This window comes from Cheilinus undulatus, linkage group 18 (assembly GCF_018320785.1).
Source record: "Cheilinus undulatus linkage group 18, ASM1832078v1, whole genome shotgun sequence".
Classification (NCBI taxonomy): domain Eukaryota; kingdom Metazoa; phylum Chordata; class Actinopteri; order Labriformes; family Labridae; genus Cheilinus; species Cheilinus undulatus.
Genome location: NC_054882.1, coordinates 25,229,017 through 25,249,786, shown reverse-complemented (window position 1 = coordinate 25,249,786; position 20,770 = coordinate 25,229,017). Strand labels below are relative to the sequence as shown.

General features: G+C 39.6%; 1 protein-coding gene across 1 annotated transcript in view; it reads right to left on the bottom strand.

Moving 5' to 3' along the window:
• The window catches only part of tmem63c (transmembrane protein 63C), a 45,870-nt gene extending 25,938 nt beyond the window's left edge, over positions 1–19,932 (bottom strand). Inside the window, exons 1-2 of the mRNA XM_041813144.1 lie at positions 19,885–19,932; positions 3,911–4,136 (exon numbers count right to left, since the gene is read on the bottom strand). Of these exons, the coding sequence (XP_041669078.1) occupies positions 3,911–4,136; positions 19,885–19,886 (228 nt within the window). The 5' untranslated portion in view covers positions 19,887–19,932. The remainder of the gene's footprint in view (positions 1–3,910; positions 4,137–19,884) is intronic.
• Between the last annotated feature and the right edge of the window lie 838 nt (positions 19,933–20,770).

The following is a 20,770-nucleotide window of genomic DNA, read 5'->3' as shown; positions in this document are numbered from 1 at the left end:
GTTCACATTTATGCAGGGCACAAACTCCTTCCTTTAATAAGAATCCCTCCATTATCTTGCTGTTTTCCTTCCTGTTGTTTTATTTTATTCCATCCCGATGCGTAGGCGTATTCTCTGTAGGTCCCACAGATGATTTATTCTGCATGATGATGGCATTGATGCAGAGGCGTGCTCCCCGTCACCTGGGGGAGGTGGGGGAGGCAAGCTTTGACTCATGCCTGTCATTAAGTGACGGCGCCTCAACCCTTGGCGTTGTCTTGGCAACCGGGCCAATGATCAAATGGGCCAATTAAGGTGGGGAGATGTCAGATTGAGAATGATATGAGCGCAGAGATGGAGCTTGACAAGGTCTGACTGATGAGCCGAGGTCACTGACAAGTGAAAACTGAAGCCCATTATTAACTGGAGACGGAGGTGAAAACACAGAAGCACGTTTGTCAATGGTGATTACATACTGGAGCAAAGAGAATTTTCCTGCAGTTTAATATCAGACACATGCACAGAGGTAAGGATTAAAAAAAGGTCCATTATGTTTGTAGGGTCTGCCAATCCTGGGGTCCCTGCTTTCTACAGCTGAGAGGCAGAAGAGCCACAGATGCACTGTATTTTGACAGATTTACCCACAGTGGAGAAATATCATGGGTTTTAAATGTCCAGTGAAAACTAAATTACATTTTGGTGTAGTTTTAGTCACCTTGATGAAAACTACTCTTACTTTTGGTCAGTTTTAGTCATCAAAGATCTATTTTGATGGTCTGCAATACAGTGCATTCAGAAAAACCCCCTTCACTCTTTTCATTATGGTTATGTTGCATCCTGATGCTACAGTTGTTAATCTCTTTTGGGTTTTTTTGGCAAACCAGGATTCGTCCAGGAGCTAGTTGCCAATCCAAACCGAGCAGTCAGGGGAGAAGGGCCTTAATAAGAGAGGTGACCAAGAACCTGACGGTCTTGATGGGACAAAGTTCCAGCAGGACAACCATCACTGCAGGACTCCGCTGAGCTGGGCTTTATGGCTAAAAATTGGAGACAGAAGCCTCCCCTTAGTGCAAATCACATGAAAGCCTGCAAGGAGTTTGCAAAAAATGCTGCTGAAAATCCCCCCCACAGCATGATGCTGCCACCACAATGCTTCACTGTTTAAAAGGGAAAAGACAGGTGATAAGTGGTGCCTGGTTTCCTCCAGACATTACTTTTAGAACTGAGGCCAAACAGTTCAATCTTGGTTTCATCAGACCAGAGAATCCTGCTGCTCACAGTCTGAGAGTCCTTCAGGTGATTTTTTTTGGAAACTCCAAATGGGCTTTCATGTGTTGAGGACGCCTCTCCTACTAAGGCCCTTCTCTCCTGATGTCAGTTTGGCTGGTAGAAACAAGCAAAAAAGGGGGTTTAAGTTAAACCAGCCACACACTAGATGATTTTTAAATCTTAAATGATTTTAAAACCATGGGAGACCACAGGTATGGGGACAATTTGAAATGATTTTTCATCTTTAATCCTCTGAATGCACACACTAGATGACTGAGCCAGACTGTCAGATCACTGGAGACCACACACCTATCGACCTGTGATCACGTGACTTTAGAAAAAAAACAAACAAACAAACATGGATGTCAGTCAATACCCTCTTGCTGTCTCTCCACAACAGGTTGCCCTGGTATGTGTGAAGCAAAAATCGTAAAACATGGGAAAGACTCAGGATGAAATCCTGGCTGGAATTAAGTTAAAGTTGTGTTTATGGTTGTGAGCAGTGAAATGATTCAGCTAGAATGTTTGATATTTACAAGTCAGGATTTTGTAGGCTACAACCTGATTTGGTGCAGTAAAACAATCATGTTGACACCACACACACGAGGATTATTCAGGCAAACAGCGACAAGGCTCCTCTCGGGATACACCCCCACAATCGTCGGGGGAGGCAAATCTTGCCCCAAATCGGGCTTAAAATCCTTTAGTGTGTGGCTGGCCTTAGTGTCACAAAATTACTCTGTTAGGTAAGTCTACTTTTATTTACCAGCCCCAGTGGCTGGTAGGTTGAGCAAATTCACCAGACACGCCTCAAAAAACCCTGCCACACAGTCAAGGAGTGGTGTAGTGTAGTGTTGATTCAGGGATCTCTCCACAACATATGACTTAGCTTTCTGAGTTTTCATGTACATGAAAATGTTTTTGTGTGTACAATATATGTGAAGTAGGCCTAACTTTGAGTCAAGCTAGAAAATAGGCAAGAAGGTGGAACTGGGGGTGGGGGCAGGGGTCTCAAGCCTGCTGGAAAACCACTACCATGCACTCACCAGTCAGTCGGATCAGTCACATCCATTATTCATTATTAGTATACAACTCATAGCCTTCATGCAATACAAACAGATATGTTATTAAAGTATTCATTACCCGTATAATGTAGAGCGGACCAATAATGAAATTACTCAGGCCAAAACTGTTTATTGAACTAGATTGGGGGGTTATTTCTGCTCTAAAATGGCCATTTTAATGTGGGACCTTATGGGGTTTCCTGTGCTCTTGGTGCAAGGCTCAAGTGGCCACTTGAGGAACTGCAATGTTTTACACTCCTGATTTAGCTTTATTTTTTATGACTTGAAGATGCTGCTTGGTTGTAACCAACTAACATTGCATATGTCTGTAATGCTAATGTGCTAATCAGATTTGTGGTCAACCAAATTTTACAGTATGTTTGACCCATATATAAAGTGTTAAAAAATCTATGCTTTTTAAAACATAACTGTTAGAAAAGAGTGGTTTAAACAAGCTATCATCAGTATCTGAATCATGTAGATGATGACTACGGGAAGTGAGGACCAAATACAAAGTAACATACTGTGCATATATAGATTTTTTACAAGCTATTCTATTTTTCTCTTGATAGTCAAATGAATTAGTTATTGTCAAAGTTAAAAATGGAACCTTTTGTCTATCACCTCAGCAGACATCTACCCTGCAGCAGCAGTTTCAGGCATGAAAAACAACTACATAGAAAGAAAGGCTTTAAGGTCTGCATGAGAGAGAAAAAAATGTTTGTGGCCAGTTCATTCAAAACAGAAATATTTTTATGTATGTTTTTCCTGGCTGGCTTCCTCTCACCCTCCAACGGCATGCTCGTTAGGTTAATTGATGACTCTAAATTGCCTGTAGGTCGGAGAGTGAGTGTGGTTGGTTGTTTGTCTCAGCCCTGTGATGGACTGCACACCACCCCTTGCCCAATGACAGCTGGGATCGGCTACAGCCCCCTACAACTTAGAACAGGATAAGCAGTGTAGATAATGGATGGATGAATATTTCCAGTGGCCATGTGTTGACAGTTTTTAACAAATGTGTTTCTTTCTCCTGTCACTGCTGCTGCATTGTGTTATCATCAAGTTTGGACTGAAGTGTTTGAGACAGCGTGTCCATTAGAAGCTTTATTTTACTGTAGCATCCCTCTGACAGTGTTTCACCTCATGCTGCCAGCTTGTATCAGGGTCTTCATTACATCTCCACAGGCTGCTGGCAGCTCAGTGTATATTCAGAGGCAATGGTGTCAAGACCGACTGAGCTGCAGCTGTGCACAAATACAAGTGAATAAGAGGTCAAGAGATCAACAAGTTTTTTCTTATGTATAATTTTTACATCCTTTTTCTGTTAATAAGGTAATAAAGAGAGTTGTTGAGAGTTAACATTGTGAGACATCAGGGGTACTGGGACCTTGTGAAGACATTTTTCCTCTGGAATTTTATAAAAGAACACTTTTATTGGGGAAATAATCATTGAATGAACCCTTTGTGTATTTTAATAATATCAAAAGTCAACTGCAGTAGTTGTTTCAGAAAGTAAGGACTACTGGACAAATAAAAAAATAAAAGTAAATGACTTTCTGTTAATCATCTAAAGTGAGTTGTATTAGTTTGAATCTTACCATCCAAAGCACCACGTTGATGGCAAGGACAGTGGGCACCCCTCCGAACGGCAGCCCCTGGAGGACGCTGCTGCGGGAATGTGAGCGGTAACATCTCTCAGCCGTACTGTTTCCTTCTCTGAACGAGTCCAAAAAGCTCAGAACATCCAGCTCCACAGACCTCCCCTCCACAGGGGGCGCTAACGTCTCAAACAGCTCAGAGTGCGCCATCAGGACTGGACCAAACCTGGAGAAAATAAACAAGACTGTTAGCCAAAATAAGTCAACCATTGGACTAAAATCTGTTTACTATTAGCTTTGAGGCTCACATGCCGAGTACAGGTGTGGTGAATAAATATTATATTTATAATGATCTAACTGCTGTTGATTTGAATGTGATGCTACTGCTTTATTTACGCTTAACAGAAACTGCTGGCCTGATACAAGTGTACAATGTGTTTATTTGTTTTTAATGTTTCTTTTTAATCTACAAAGTTAAATAGCTTTACTGAGATTGAACCCAAAGTGTAGAGCCATGATATTTATCCCCACTCCCACCAGCACCACTGGTCTACGACTTTTATCACGAGTACCTGGATGCAGCTGAGGACCTTCACTTCACACCAGAAGTCAGAAAATCGCTGCCATATCTTGTCTTCTAATGGGTTAGGCACGGCAGGGGGTTGCGTATTTTCAGTGGAAAATTAGACCATTTCACAACTTCTGCCCAATGATACTTGTTAAGCCAAAACGGAATCTAAACCCTCCTATACTGCCTTAATTTGTCTGTTTCATTGGTTTTTTTTTGTTTCGATTGTTGTTTGTGTTTACTTTATCATCATCACTTGGCATCCAAACATGCTAAAATGATGTTTCAAAAACAGGTTAAAAGCACTTCTGGACACCGTTGCTGCGTGCTGCAATGTATATCTTCAGCTAAATTTAACTCGTCATTGACAGTCAGCTCAGGTAACTCATGCAAACAGTGAGTAAACCACAACGAATTTGCCATCATACGCCTTTCTCTTCTCCCGACTGGAAGTGTGGGAGCGGTCTAATGCCAAATGCGGAAGCAGTTCATGCATAGAGCCCATAGCGGTCACTTGAACTGAACGTCCTCTTCGTTGTTTTTTCCGTGTGTCGCCGCCATATTAATATAGGCAAGTCTGCCACAAAAGGAAATACAAGTAGATGAAAAATATGTGAGTTTTGGCTTAATAAGCACAGCAATAACACTACATTTATTTTGATGAATTGATTTATGATCCAGATTCACGAATCACTGAGCACAGACACAATATGCGAGGAGAGATTGGCTGACTGGCCAGACGCCGATGTTGCCGCCATGTTGCCAGAGGCAAGCCGCTACGTCATTCAATACAGTAGACAAGGATTGTGCATGTTTTTGGAATGAAAAGATGTACTTCATGATTTAAAATAAAACAATTTTATACATAATACAGTTTCATATATGTATAAATATTTTATATTTTGAATTATATATTTATATATACATATATATATTAATCGGATCAGTTAATTGATCAATCTGATTGATTAATTTATTTCAAAAATGTGCACAATCCTTGTCTACTGTATTGAATGACGTAGTGGACTTGCCTCTGGCAACATGGCAGCGACCTTGGCATCTGGCCAGCCAGCCAATCTCCCGTCACATATTATGGCTGCGCTCACTGATAATTGAATTTGGATCATACATGGATTCATTAAAATTAATGTTGCGTAATAACTGTGCTTGTTAGTCTGAAAGCTCACATACTTTTCGACTACTTGTATTTCCTCATGTAGTGGACTTTCCTCTATCAACATGGCGGCGACAGTTCAAGTGACTTCCGGTATTAGAAGACGAGATATGGCAGCGCTTGTCCGACTTCCGGTATGAAGTGGAGGTCCTCAGCTGCATCCAGGTCCCTCTCACTTTTATTAAAACGACAATTTGTTATGTCTCAGAGGCAAAAAAATCAGACTAATAGCATTACCATTCAGATCAAACCAGTGCAATATGTTTTTTGGTCCACCATTCTTCACTCCTCACCCATTTGCCTGAGATTAACAATGTTTGTGTATTTTAATGGTTGAGGTAAGAAAGGGTGCTTTGTTTGTAAGAGAACTCTAAATTGATTTCAATGGTTTACTCTTTTCAGCTGTGGCCCTTTCTTTCAGACAAGCTGCCACCCTCTCAGAGCGGTCATGCTAGCATTTGTAAAGATCAGTCTAATGAGCTACAGTCCATTAGTGGCCATTGATCTGTGGCCATTTCTTTATCTGACAAATGGAAGTGAGATGCCAAATACAAGGGACAAACTGATCGGATGAAAAATAAACAAAAAGCACTTTAAAAAGTCAGACAAAAAGATGCTAATCAGCCAATTTAACTCCAAAATACATTTGACAGAAAGCTTATGCTGTACTCTCACGTCTTTTCAAACAGCTTGTAGAGGATTGTAGAGGAAGCATGTACAGAATACAATCATTCACACTGCTATGACCACAGAACCATCTGTCCTCCAGCAGAACACTCTCCTCACTTTGGATCAATACAGTCCCGACTCGCAGCTGTTGGCTTGTGTACACTCCTCTCACTGAATAAACAGTCTGAGGGAAATGGAGCAAAAACAGAGTGCTGACAAAGCGTTGCATCAATACAGTGATTACACCTGAGCTAAAGACGCCAATCATCACATTTTGCAGCAGAAATGAGCTTCCACCACATACTCAGAGATGTTGTTTTTCTTACATAACAGCATGCCGTGTAGTAAACACACCATGAAGCCAAGAATGCATCATTCGCTAACTCACAAGAGCTGCAAGGTAACACGAGACCAAAACAAATGGGAGAAAGCAGAGGCAGCTAAAGGCCTTCAAACTGCCACGCATTATCACAATGTAACCTTGGTGTGATTTATCCCCGCACCAGTGATGTCACTTCCTGTGAGGCTTGATCGCAGTTTTTGTGAAGGATTAACGAAATAGCAGGCTATCTGGCGTAGGAGGCGAGCTGATCAATGGCCACGCTGCTGGACTGCTGTACATCACACTGTCAGAGCGGCCTGCAGAGGTACAAAAATACAAGCCAGTTATAATTCAGCAGCTCTTTCTGCACCACAACAGTCCTCTCCTTTACTTCGGTTAGCCTCCAATCAATATTCAGATCCTGTCAGATACAAAGCTTCTGATCCTCCCTGCAGTGACAACTGAGGACGGGGAGATTCCCCGAGGGTATAGATCACAAAGCAGATCTATAAAGTACACAGAGTCTGCCGAGTATTCTTATCAAAGAGGCCGAAGTATCATACATCCCACCCTCTCTATTTGCCGATTGTAAATTAAGCCACCAACAAGCAAAAAGGGATTATTTTACAGCTAAAAATGGAATATGGAAGAAGAGAGCCTACAGATCACAGAGAAAACAATAACATGAAGCATCTTCTCCCATTTAAAGCTTGATCCCAAACTCATTATGCCTGTTCAGTCTACTGCAGTGCATTTGAAGACAGTGCATTATTGATATTTTAGACGTATTCAATCAGAAGTTCTGGGAAATTTGTGTCATAATGTGAACCTTTTCAAGCAAACTGACAAACAGTTTAAGATAAAGGACATTTGTACTTGTGAGGACTATATAAAACTTTAATATTTTTTCTCTGTTCCCAGGAAACAAAAATACATCGATAAAAAAGATGGCGCACAGTGGTGCTGCAGCTTCTCTAGCACCCTGATCTGAACAGCTTATTTTGTTCAAGAGATGCAGAAAAACTGACCATGGTAGGAGAAGCTAACTGCTAGACCTCGCTCTAGTTACAAGAGAACTGATGAAAACTTAAAATCGCAGCAGTGATCACAAAATAAAGGAAAATAAACAACTGAGCACTAGTTCCATCAACATAAACAATGGTGCTGAGAGAAACAGCATAGCAGTGGGAAACAGGAAGTGATGTAACTAGCTCACTGTGCCAGGCCTCTGTGTTGATTGGCTGTTATTTATGTGGAGTGTAGCCAATCAGATAGTGTTGTGGATGGGACATGAGAATTTGGAGGATGAAAACAGAGCCAGAGATAAAGGCACAAATCACAACAGAGCCAAAGTAGCACACTTATTAACACACATATACAATGGCTATTAAAATATACCCTTTTTAATGCTTTTATAGATGAGTATAGTAGGGATTTGTGACAAAAAATAGATAAAAACTCTTTAATGTAAAAGTAAAGAAAGATTTCTCACAAACAAAAATGTGAGATGCAAAATCATTAATTGCATAAATATTTAGCCCCTACTCCATTCTTCTTTGCAAAACTGCTCAAGCTCTGTCAGGCTGGACGGGGATCAGGCACGAATAGCTGAGCCCAACTACAAATTCTCTATTGGATTTAGGTCTGGGCTTTGACTTAGCCACTCCAGAACATCCACCTTGTTTTGCTGGAAAATACATCTTCTCCAAAGCTGTCCTGTAATTTTGTTGGAAATCGACAAAGATTGTGCTCCAGGATTTTCCAATATTTTTCCTCATTCATTTTACCCTCTACCTTTACAAGCCTTGCAGGGCTGGATGCACCCCCACAGCATGATGCTGCCACCCCTGTGCTTCACAGTGGGATGGTGTGTTGGTGGTGATGTGCAGTGCCTCATTACACCTCATGGTGTAATGGTGGCCAGGAATACTGATTAACCAGTGACTGTACCTGCATATATATTATATGTAATGCATATTAGTGGAACCAACAACAATGGCAACACAACAATAGGCTGATACGTAGTCAATAAGTAGATTTTCATACACCAATGGGACAAATGTACGCCTATGAATCAGTTAAAACCATTTGCTACAGACACAAATATTCTGAAAGTTGATATATGGGCTCATAAATATAAATAAAACACAGCTCTGGATGCTGTTGGCAGCTCTTCTTCTAAATGTATTGTCATCCTGTTAAAAAGCCTAAAAATGGAAGCTGCAGTGAAAAGTAAACTATTTTTATCTACCTGAGATAAGCATATCAATAGCAAGCAAATCAAAGAGGAACTGTGCAAGCCGTGACTTAGCAACAGGAGCTAAATCAAACAGTCATGATGCCTGACGACAAAAGGAATCAAAGAAGCGGGCTGTAAACTGAAGGCACACTGTGCTCTAACAGAATTGGACATGCAGAAGCTTAAACAGACCTTTAACGGCTCATTGAGCTGCTCTCCTTCCTGCATCAGACCACTCATTCACTTTGAATGCTGTCGACTGGCCATGATAACAGCCCAACTCTTCGTCTCCACCTCCAGAAGAGAGCAGGATGCTGAGGGATACAGGCTGACTCTGGTGTGGTTTTCAGTTCACACAACATTTGGACAAAACGTCACACAGCATGACTCAGCAAGTTTATCCACAAGACTCCATGGATCTTCAGTCTCTTTTCCCATATAAAATACTCAACATTCTCACAGTCATCCCATAATATCCATTTCTTCTGCAGCTTATTGAACTCTGCTAATCTGACGGCTCTCTAATCCTGTCCCTCTGCTCATTTCTGTCCTCCTCCTTCTCCCTCTCCCCAAGTCAGGCTGCCAAGCCAACGCAGCAATTACAAACTGAAGTTTGGCTTGGAAAGTAGCGTTATGCCTCCAGACAGCAGCGTGAGTGAAATCTCTGCTCTATGCAGTTATTATGATCCCAGATGCTGAAGTAAGTACAGCAGCCACAAGCTTGTGATAACATACACCTGAGTTTGAGTCAGAGAAGCAGAGAAAAAAGCAAACAGAGGGAAAAGGCTAGCTAAGGCTGACTAATCCGTTCATTGCATCAGAAAAACAAGCTGAGGTATCTGTGTGTTTGTAGAGTTAGAGAGAGAGAGGATACCACCCTGAGGTGACAGAGACAAAACAATTAAGCATGGAGCCAGAAGATCAATAACTTGCAATAAACCCTGATTCAATCCTTTCGCCTGTTCTCATTCTCTCATAAAACTCTGATAAAATCAGCCTCAGCTACAGCCAAATACATGGTGTATAAGAGCACAAACACCCGTGGTGTTCGAGTTTACAATAAAAGGGGACAAAAATGAGATTTAAACTCCTGTGAGAAGTTTTCAGCTGGTTATGAAACAGGCTAAAATGAATACTGATGTCATTTATGAGCTACACAAGCAAATGTGAGCATCAGCATAAAGGCTGACAATTTCTAGAGATATACAGATGCATCAGTTTAACACTGGTATTAGCCAATATTGACCCTGTTGACAAACAACAGCCTTCTGCAAATCCTACGGTATGAAATGGTGTCAGTAGCAGCTATTTACTTGTTGTGCCCGGTCAATGTCATGCTTTCATGTCATCTAAGTGCTAAATCAAAGAAGAGACATTTTTACTGGACAGAGGTTGGATGAACTCTGATTTATTTTAATTGTATAACATGACAAAAAAATGAGACCAAAGTGGGACTTGCACCAAAAAATGTATTGAAAAAAATAAACACTGGTATCATCATTGGCTAAATTGTCATTTTAAACATCTGTATCAGCCCTTGTTTTAACAATTGGTGCATTTCGAACTACTTCTAAGTGATGTTAATGCTTCAGAGGGGTACGTGTCAGAGAAAATTATAAGCAACACATTTTGCAAAAATACAGTTTTTAATATTTTTCCCGTCAAACTAAGTATGTAGAATGACTCAATATATATGCAATTTTGCTTATGCAGGAAATCCCTAGATGTGTACCAATTATTAAGCATGAAATGGGAGTACACTGCCCACAATGCTTTGCAGCTCTCAGCAAAGCTCCCTGGTCCAAGACAGTCTGACTGCAGACCTTTCATCTCTGACAGTCAATTGCACAGATCGTTTATCTGAGATGCTGTACACCTTAGAACAGAATTACAATTAAATCGATTAAACCTCTGTTAAGGGTTAGGGTAAGGGCTAGGATACCAAAAGTTAAATGTTAAAAACCTAACCTGCAAAACCTGATTACAAATCTTTTAATGAACCCAAGTTCTGCTTACTGACATAAAACCATCATCCATGAAAACATTCTAATGCAGCAAGCATAGCTAGTAGCTCTGTTAGCTGCTTAAGCTACATATATAACAGAGCTTAGCAACATGGCTAACTTAGCTAAAGCTAAGCTAAAAAAGCAGCTATGTAAGCTACATATCTTAATTATCTACATAGCTAAGTTAGCTTTGGCTACCTTTGCTAAAGCTCACATTGCTAAAGCTCACATTGCTATGGATAGTATAGCTACATAGCTAATGTAACTATATAGCTAATGTAGTTAAAGCTAAGCTTTCAAAGAAGCTATGTAAACTACTGAGATGTTATCTACATAGCTATGTTAGCTTTAGCTATGTTAGCTAAAGCTTGCTAAAGCTAACTTACTGACATTGGCTTGTGTAGTAACATTAATTTTAGCTGTAGCTAAAGCTAACAAAGCTGGACCATATTTCTTTATTAAAACATGATGTTTTCACTCTTCTCCCAGTCTGCCCTGATGAATGCTATATATATATCCATTCAATGGATATTTAATAATATTCGATCTGGCGTGCCAGGTTACGCTCTCTCAGCTTTCACTGACAAAAGCCTAGTGCTGAAGTAGTCTGTCATGTTGCCACAGCCCACAATTAAGGGACAAGATTCATGACAAGGTAGATATTTAAGACATGTGGTAGACTTGTTTCAGCCCCTAGTCAGTCTGCTAGCATGACTAAAAACTTTGGGAAGAGAACACAACACATTGTGTGACAAAGTTTCATGTAAAGAGTTAAACCTTGCATATTTGGATTTACTTTTTACTAACACCGTTTTATTTATTTTTATCTACATCTAGCATGCTCCAAAGGAGAAAGCTTGTAATTCCCGGCTGCACCAAAGCCTAATCAACAACATAAACTATTTGTCAGACAATGACAGAAGAGCTTTTCCTCCCATCGTCAAATGTGCAGCTGGATGAAGGCTCATCCCCTGACCGTGGGAATGACAGAGAGAGAGAGAGAAAGATGCGTCTGTTGTGCCAGACAAATGAACCATAAATAACGTGTGAACTTGTGCTGACATGCAGACCTCTGCACCTTATCAACTGACAGAGACTGTGAGATGAAAAACTACCCCTAAGGACGACGTGCAATCACCATAAATAAAAGAAGAACTGCTTCCGTGTTGTTGTTTCTCTTCCTTTATTGTTTACAGTTTTGTTAAACATGGTTTTACCTGGCTAGTGTTCTGTTTGTGCCGGAAAAGAAAATGATACCTGCATGGATGAGAGAGGTTTGGCATTTCCTCTGATTTAGACTTCATCCAAAAGTCATAAAGCTGCTACATGAGGGATACTAGCTTTACTCTGCAATGTTCATGTGTGATTATGGAAATCCTGCTGTTTAAAAGTACCATTAAAACATCCTTCTCTAATGAGCTATTAACAAGCCTTATAAGATGACAATAGTATGAAATAACACACCGTGGGAGCAGGAACTCTTACTTGCAGTGTGCAGAGAAGCACTACAAGATTTTTCAACTGAGAAAAAAAAAAAAAAAAAAAAAGAATTAAGGCTGCAAACAGCACTGAAGCACATGTGGGGGTTTGGTGCATATAGGGGCCATGGCAACACTGCAAAAGGGGACGGTGCACTGATGTCTGTCAGTCACAAAAAAGTTCAGAAAAGAAAAGTTATTGGTGCAGTGGTTGGTTGTTTGGTTGATTTTGACAAGATTTTGATGAGTGGATTGTAAAATATAGTGACTGTGTTGGGAGTTGGGGATGAAGGCCCTCTGACCTGCTTTCTTGTGTCCCTTATGACTAAGGTGTGGCTGTCTATTCTGCCTGACAGAGATCATCTGGGCCCAATGCTCTCTATCAGCACGAAAGCTGCCAGCCTTCCATTTCAGTAAGGGTTTCCCCATGTGCCTTGTGTAGTTCTCACTGTTACTTTTCAAAACCTTTGGAGATTCTGTTTTACAGGCATTGTAATTATACTGTCAATGTATTTTTTTGACCTTTTTAACTATTCCATTCTTTTAATTTACCTCTCCTTTACTCCTCTGTAGAGTGAATATTTCAGAAGATCTTGGTTCTGAAATTTAAGAGGAATGAAAACAACGATATTCCTGAAATCATCTTTATAGGCAGCAAAGTCAGCCTTCTGGACTGTTTGGTGATTTCTTGATCACTCTTCTGTTGTTCATCTATGCATATAGAATTTGGGGCTGTCTAGTGCTTTCTATAGCGAGCAGGTTTTCCAGACATTACTTTGCTGCAACTTGCTATGTGTCCTTTGATTCCCACCCTGCTTTAATCCAACTTCTCTACTGCCATTTCTTTAACTGAAACTGAACGTGGATCTGGCCAGTATATTGGCCTTCAAATTGCAGGCTGAGCTACCTGTGTTAGTTGGATATATTCAAAAAAGAATGAAAGAATAAACTGACCTACAGAAACAGTTTTTTTTTTTCAGATTATTTCTTAAAGAAAAATGCTACTGTAAGGATTGAATGCTTAGACAACTACGATCTTGTTACTGTGCTGACAAGCACTGGCTGATTATATTTGTTGATGTTGAAAATTGGTCAGTTGTTTGAAGCATTTAGGTTTTGATGAGTTCTTCTGAAATGAAGGTATGATGTTAATTATTTCAAAAGGGTTTATTGTGTTGTATTATTTTTGGTAATAAAGTCCTGCAATCCTATTTGTGTGTGCCCCTTATGACTAAGGTGTAGCTGTCTATTCTGTATCTGGGCCTGATGCTCTCAGTCTGAAAGCTGCCAGCCTTGCGTTTTCTGAGAGGTTTCCTCCATGTGCCTTTGGTTGTTTTTCTTACTGTTGCTTGTCAAAACCTTTTGAGGTTTTGTTTTAGAGACACCATTTCTGCACTGTTTGGGATCTTGCAGCCATTTTTTAAAAACTTTTTTCCCTTAACTCCTTTGCAGAGTAGATACTTCAGAATGTCCTGGTTCTGGAAATCAAGAGAAAAGACAACAATGGACTGTTATTGATTTCTTGTTCACTCTCTTATTGTATACCATAAAGATCAGTGTAAAGAAGGCCTGTGTGCATATTATACAGTCATAAACGAAAGTATTGGCATCCCTGGAATTTTTCCAGAAAACACACCATTGTCCAGCCCATTTTTTGAGTTTTGTGTAAAATGATGTCAATTTTGACTTTTTTTCTTCAGATTTTTTGTGTTGTTCCAATTCACATAAAGGCAATAAACACATGTATACCAAAAACATTTGTAATTGCAACAATTTCTGGAAAAATTCCAGGGGTGCGAATACTTTCGTCCATGACTGTGGACTGTGGACATGACTGTGGCCACTTTGTGGCCACTGATAATGTATAGAGATCACTGTCTATGTCTACAGGTGGTCACAGAGGGTTGTGTGGTGTTTTTTACTGCTAAGGAATGAAGTTTGTTGACACTCTAGGTTGCAAGTTTGTGTTTGTTTTTCACAGCTATGGACTTTGATTTACATCGTATCACTTTTGAATTAATTAATTGCTATTCGTTCTGCCTTATGATCAATGCTTTTTTTAAGATTATGCTTTATTACATTTGACAGCACTGCTGATCATTAAATGATGCTGATTGGAAACAGAAAAGGTTCTTTAGCACAAAGCTCTACACTGAACTCAGGAGGCATAAGAGTATTTTCCTCTGTAACTTCAAAGATTGAGTCATTCAGTTTTTCACTAAAGCCTCATCATTTCCCTCTAGGCCATGGAAAAGCTATCCAATAATCTACATCAGACCAGAGGATGAAAAATGGTTCAATAATGTCTCATCAAAGCAGAACTCCAACGTGAACACAGCCGGAGTTTATGAAACTTTTTTTTTTAAATCCCATAAGGACATCTTCAACTTGTCAATACTCTGATTCAGTTTAAGAGCCTGACAAGATGAGTCCAGGCAGCCAGACATCTCAGCTGTGTGTGATTGTTGGTGTGTCTGTGTGTTTGATATCACTTTCTACAATCCAGAATGATAGCATGACTCTCAAAAAGCTGCATAGTTGCACACAAACCTGTGAGGGGAAACTGCTAATAATCTAATGGTGTATGGCAGAAATGATCTCCGCTTGTGGAAAACAACAGTTATTGATCATGGAGAACATACCGCTGACAGCAAACAGCCAGTAAAATCTTTTGCCCTTTATCATCCTCCGAGTTAACCCACTTTTAAAATTGACATGACAACCATATTTTAAGGAGGACTTTCGACCTAGTAAGTAGGTGAAATATTTAAGTTGAAACTATATCAGCTGGTACAGCACCTTTGTCATAAAAATAAGTTACATTCAAACTGGGCTATGTTTGAGCTGGTGCAAACCACAGCTACCCTCCATATGAGTAAATTATACACATGCCGAATGAGAAAGTGCTGCTTGTTTTTTCACCCATGATGGTGATATGCACATGTTTATAGTCACATCGCAGGACATGCAATGTTAGCTGTAAATGCTGTGACAGCAGTTTTACAATATACAGTACATCCCCAGGGTGCAGATAACAAAAAAGACAGCATATAGCAGTAACATGGAAAACAGTACTTAATGCCAGCATGCTAAAAGCAAAGATATTTGATTGTTTCAAGTTTCTTTAAACCGCAGAAAGTCAGGAGTTAGACATGAGTCACACAAGCTGTAAGAAGGTAAAATACTGCAGCAACACCAGTCTTCATTGACACACGACATTAGCAGTTAGCAACATTAGCTAGTGTGACTTGTGTCATCCCAACCAGCACTGAATTACTCTGTTAACTCAAAGTTTCCCTCAATTTCTGAAGAGGAGATCATGATAAGCACTTTTATTCTTTATTTGTGAAGACATGAAACAATCAGCAGCACTGATAACATGTTCAGACAGCTGAGTCAGGCAGTGTTAGTAATGCTGTTTAAATAATAAAGTGACACCAGAATATCATATGAAAACAAGGCAAAACAACAGCAAGAGAGACAACAAAGATGGCTGTATTAAGTATAGAGTGAAATATTACTGCATTTTTACTTATTATTAGCTTATTGATTATAACAAAACTACATTAATTTACTTGGATCTCTGGGGTTGTTTACAGTGTACAAAATCTTTAAAATAAACCTTTTCCATTATCCTTTTCAATAAAGAACAGCTGCTGTAGGGAATTCAGTGTAGGATATGTTTATTACATCATGTTTATTACCCTAAATCAACGTGTATTGTGATATGTATTAATAATAATAATAATAATAATAATAATAAGTTTATTTATATAGCACCTTTCAAGAACATCAAAGTCACAAAGTGCTTTACAAAGAGATAAAAGAAACACAGGCAATGATGCAAAGGTACAATAAAAGAATACACAGTACAACACAACAAATTAGGTAAAGGCCAGACCAAACAAGTAGGTCTTAAGTTGCTTTTTAAATGAGTCAACAGTGTCTACTGATCTTAAACCCAATGGAAGTGAGCTCCAAAGAGTTGGAGCAATGACCTCAAAAGCACAGTCTCCTTAAGATTTCAGTCTGGAGTGTGGCACAACCAGCAGACTCTAATTAGAGGACCGAAGAGTCCTGCTGGGATTGTACGGTTTTAAGAGTTCAGTAATGTAGGCTGGTGCCTGACCATGAAGGGCTTTAAAAGAAAACATAAGGATCTTAAAATGTATTCTAAAATGTAGGAAGCCAGTGGAGAGAAAATAGAATTGGTGTGATGCAGCAGTATTATATCGCGGCCTATGTCTTTCGAATAACCAGTTGCTCTGTCCACCTGTTCTCTCTCCTCTTTTCCTCATACTCTCCGTGTGTGAGTGATATCTGAATCCAGAAAAATAAAAATAGGTGATTTAAAGCTGCAGTAAGCGATTTATCTTTTGTGTCGTATGCCCACAAGAACAACACAACCCATCAAGGTCTTGTTATTAAAGCCATCTAACAAAATAACACTCCTGCAACGCCTCCTCGTGCTTCACTCTCACTTGAGGAAAACCAGCATCACGGCTCAGGACAGAGGGAGTGTTCCTATTGATAAGAACACTTAAATTGCACTGCATTTGTTTAGTTAAATGTCCTTTCTAAAATGAAAAAAAAGAGAGATGTAAATTGCAGAAAGAAAAAACTATCTCGTAGCCAGTTTTTCCCTAATATCATTTAGCCCTGTTTTGAACACACTATTCTGCTATGTTTATTTACCTATATTGGGATAACAATAAAATTGTAATAAATTGTTCAGCCTAAACGCCTTATAGCTGGTGGGTTGTGAGACCTGACTCAGTCATCCAAACATTTAACATGACTGGACTGAAGTTGTTTTTTTGTGGAGCTTTATGCTATAGAGTAACCGTCACACTGAACCAAAGCTGAACCAAATCTCAAAGACAGCACAGCACCATTTGTTTCCTGTGACATCACACTGAATAGAATAGAGAAAAACAGGCCCAGCTTGTGTAGAAGTGGTTCTCATTCTTTTTCAGTATAATCCATCTTGTCTGTTGAATTGATGGTATATTTAATCAGGGAAGCCATGTGTGAGTGCATCTTATTTTCACTCTACGGTAGCTGTAGACCTCTGCTGTGATACGCTTGCTATTAGGGAGGTGTTTGGGGGTGTGGAGGGATAACCCTCCTTAGACTGAGCCTGAAAAGCGAAAATGGGGGGAGGGTTTAACACAATCTGCTCACCACCTGCTCTGTGAAGAAGGGAGTGTGCTTTCCTCCTTTTGCACCTAGCTCTCTCTATCCCACAGCACAAACACAGCTCAGTGAGGTAAATCTCACACCGAATGCTGCCTCCTCTTGAAGTCTGAACAAGCCTTAGCATAACATAGCTATGACTGGACACACAGGCTGCGCTCAGCAATCCAAACACCTGCTTCCTGTCTGCCCGCACATGCTCAGTACGGCCCCAGGGGAGCTCTGTGTGTCTGCCTCGTTGCTGCCTCTGTGGACGAGGTCCTTTCCTCATTAGACTCCATCTAGACTCAGTGATGGCGTCAGTGTAACATGTGCAGCATGACCGGCCTAATCTTAATTTTCTCTGCATATCTCTGAGCTTCGGGAAGATTCCACCCACCACCTCTTACACTGCAAAAACCTGCTGGAGTGATCTTTATAATGGTCCTGTGAGAAAACCTGAGACTCAGGCAAAATTACATCCACCCCCGAATCTATAAAAAGTGCACTGCCAAACAAGAAAGATTCCTTTAGAGACATATCCAGTGTCTGCATACAACTTTACAGAATTTAATATACTATCAGTCAGAAACATAAAAAAAGACATTGTATCTTATACACGGGAAAAAGTTCCTAATCTGTCTTTCAGAACTGATCCTTTAAATCAGGAGTGTCAAACTCAATCACAGCAGGGCCGCATTCTGGATTCAGGACTAACCTGAGGGCCTAACAGCATCACCTTTTTTACCATAAACTGCCAACCTTGTTTCACCAGTAATAAAATGTATTTTTTTAAAAACTTGAGAAAAGTAAATTTATTAGTTCAAAAAGGTCAAACATGAAATTAAAATGATAAAAATAATGTTTTTTTAATGGCAAATATATTAGAAAGAAGTCAAAATCATGAGTTTAAAAGGTCAAAATATGAAATAAAATTTGTAATCATGAAATTGAAAGTCAAAATATGATTCAAAAATTTAAATTGTGAGTCTAAACGGTCGAACAATGGGATTATGAAGTCAAAGTTTGGAGTTGAAAATATTAAGTAAAATACAAAATAATTGGTTAAAAAGGTCAAAATATCACTTAAAAATTAGAATTATGGCTTTTAAAGCTCAAAATATTATGAGAAGTCAAAATTATGAGTTGAAATGCTCAAGGTATGAAATTAAAAGTCAAAATCCCTAGTCTGAGTTCTAATTGTGAGATGCTTAATTGAAAATGTGAAATTAAAACATAAAATGAATTTCTTTTCCCACATTCCTGACTTCTTATCTAAATATTTTTACTCCTTACTTTTTCAGATTTTGTGACTTAACAAGGATATCTTAAATCATCAAGGATAAGTTGACATTTTTAAATCTGCAGAGCTCATACTGATGGGACAGTTATAACAGAAATATGAGATCATATTGTTGAATTTGACCTTAAAGTGGGCCTTAAGTTTGACAGCTGTGCTCTAAATCTTGGCTGTCCACAGTTTACAGTCACTGAAGCACTGACACCAAATATAAATAGGTAATACAAGTAGTAACTGGCTGTACAGTGCTGTCATTTCATACTCTAACATTTGAGAATAATTAAGGAAAACTGAATTTTTAATACAAGGGCTAATAATTTCTATTATAATAATTAGCCTATTGGATTGTATCCCTTATAAATTTGGGACTGTGTTTTTCCCCTGATGAAACCAGCCCGATTAGATTGATTATCCTCAGATATCTTTGTATCCTATCAGCAGAATAACAGATGGATTGACTGTTTCGGCTCTAACAGGGAGTATGTTTCACTAAATGGAGATAAAATGCAAAACCACCAGCGCAGACTCAAACAAATGACTAAGCCTCTGGTTTATCAGACAAGACTATTAGCCCACTGTGCATATAAAGCAGGGGATATAAAATGTGTGAAATGTGAGGAAATAAAGTCTGACAGCTGTATGTGGCTGTGAATATCTAATACTGCTTCCTTGTTGTCTAGTAAACTTAAAGCTGCTTTCGCTTCGTTCTGTTTACATCAGTGACAATGCTGCCTGTGTGTGCATCACTGTGATGGACCCCTGAGGGAGAGCCGGAAAGTTCACAGCAGGAATTTCAAACAGCATGGACCCTCCTCTCCTCCGGAGACATAAAAAGAACAAAGCCCAGCCAACGGTACATAACTGCTATGGTTAGGAGGCCGCCGGAATACAAGTGGAGGTTTCACAGGTAACAATGATATTGTCAGCGTCTGTTTTGGGTCTGATATTCTGGGCTTTCACTGAAGTGTTTTTCTGACATTTTTATTTTGCAGCTTTTGACATGACGTGTATCTGGGGAAATGAGTCACTGAAATACAACTCACATATGATGCAATCTTGGATGTATTTCACACACAGGCACACACCTGAAACACAATTCAGTGCCAGCACTTCCTTCATGTCTATAGAGGGAGAGGGAGAAGGTACAAGGAAGATTTCTGTTTGGTGATGGCGGTCTCATAAAGCGTGGGCTGTTCCTCTCAGATTGGCAGTGTGAGCACGAGTGTCACGTCAACTCTCATTCATTACTGTACAAAAAGCAAGAGAAAATACTGTTAGCCTATATTCTATCTGCAGGTTTGGCTGATATGACAATAAATACCTTTACCCAAGACATCAACATTTCCCTTTTATAGGTTGTCAATTTAAAAAGAAACCTTTGATTTATGAATGAATATCTGCAACAAATGCATCACATAAGTCTGAATTTATCACAATGTACACTATATGGACAAAAGTATTCAGCCACCTGACTGTGGCACCAACAGGGACTGTAATGATGTTTTCAAATAAATGTACTTTCATATGGAGTTGACCCCCCTTTTGCAGCTACAACAGCCTCTGCTCTTCTTGGAAGTCTTTGCACAAGATTTTGGAGCATTTCCATGGAAATTTACACCCATTCATTCTGTAGAGCATTTATATATTTTGAAGTACCAGCTCTGTGCGGGCCAGTCAAGTCCTTCCACACTGGACTCGCCAAACCATGTCTTTACATGTAGTTCTTGCTTTGTGCTGAAATAGAAAAGGGCCTTCCCCAAACTGCTGCCACAAAGTTGGAAGCACAGCATTGTCCAAAATGTTTTGGTATGCTGAAGCACTAAGATTGCCCTTCACTTGAGATAAGGGGCCTAGCCCAAATCCTGAAAAACAGCCACATACCATTATACCTCCTCCACCAAACTTCAAGGTTGGCTTAATGCAGTTAGA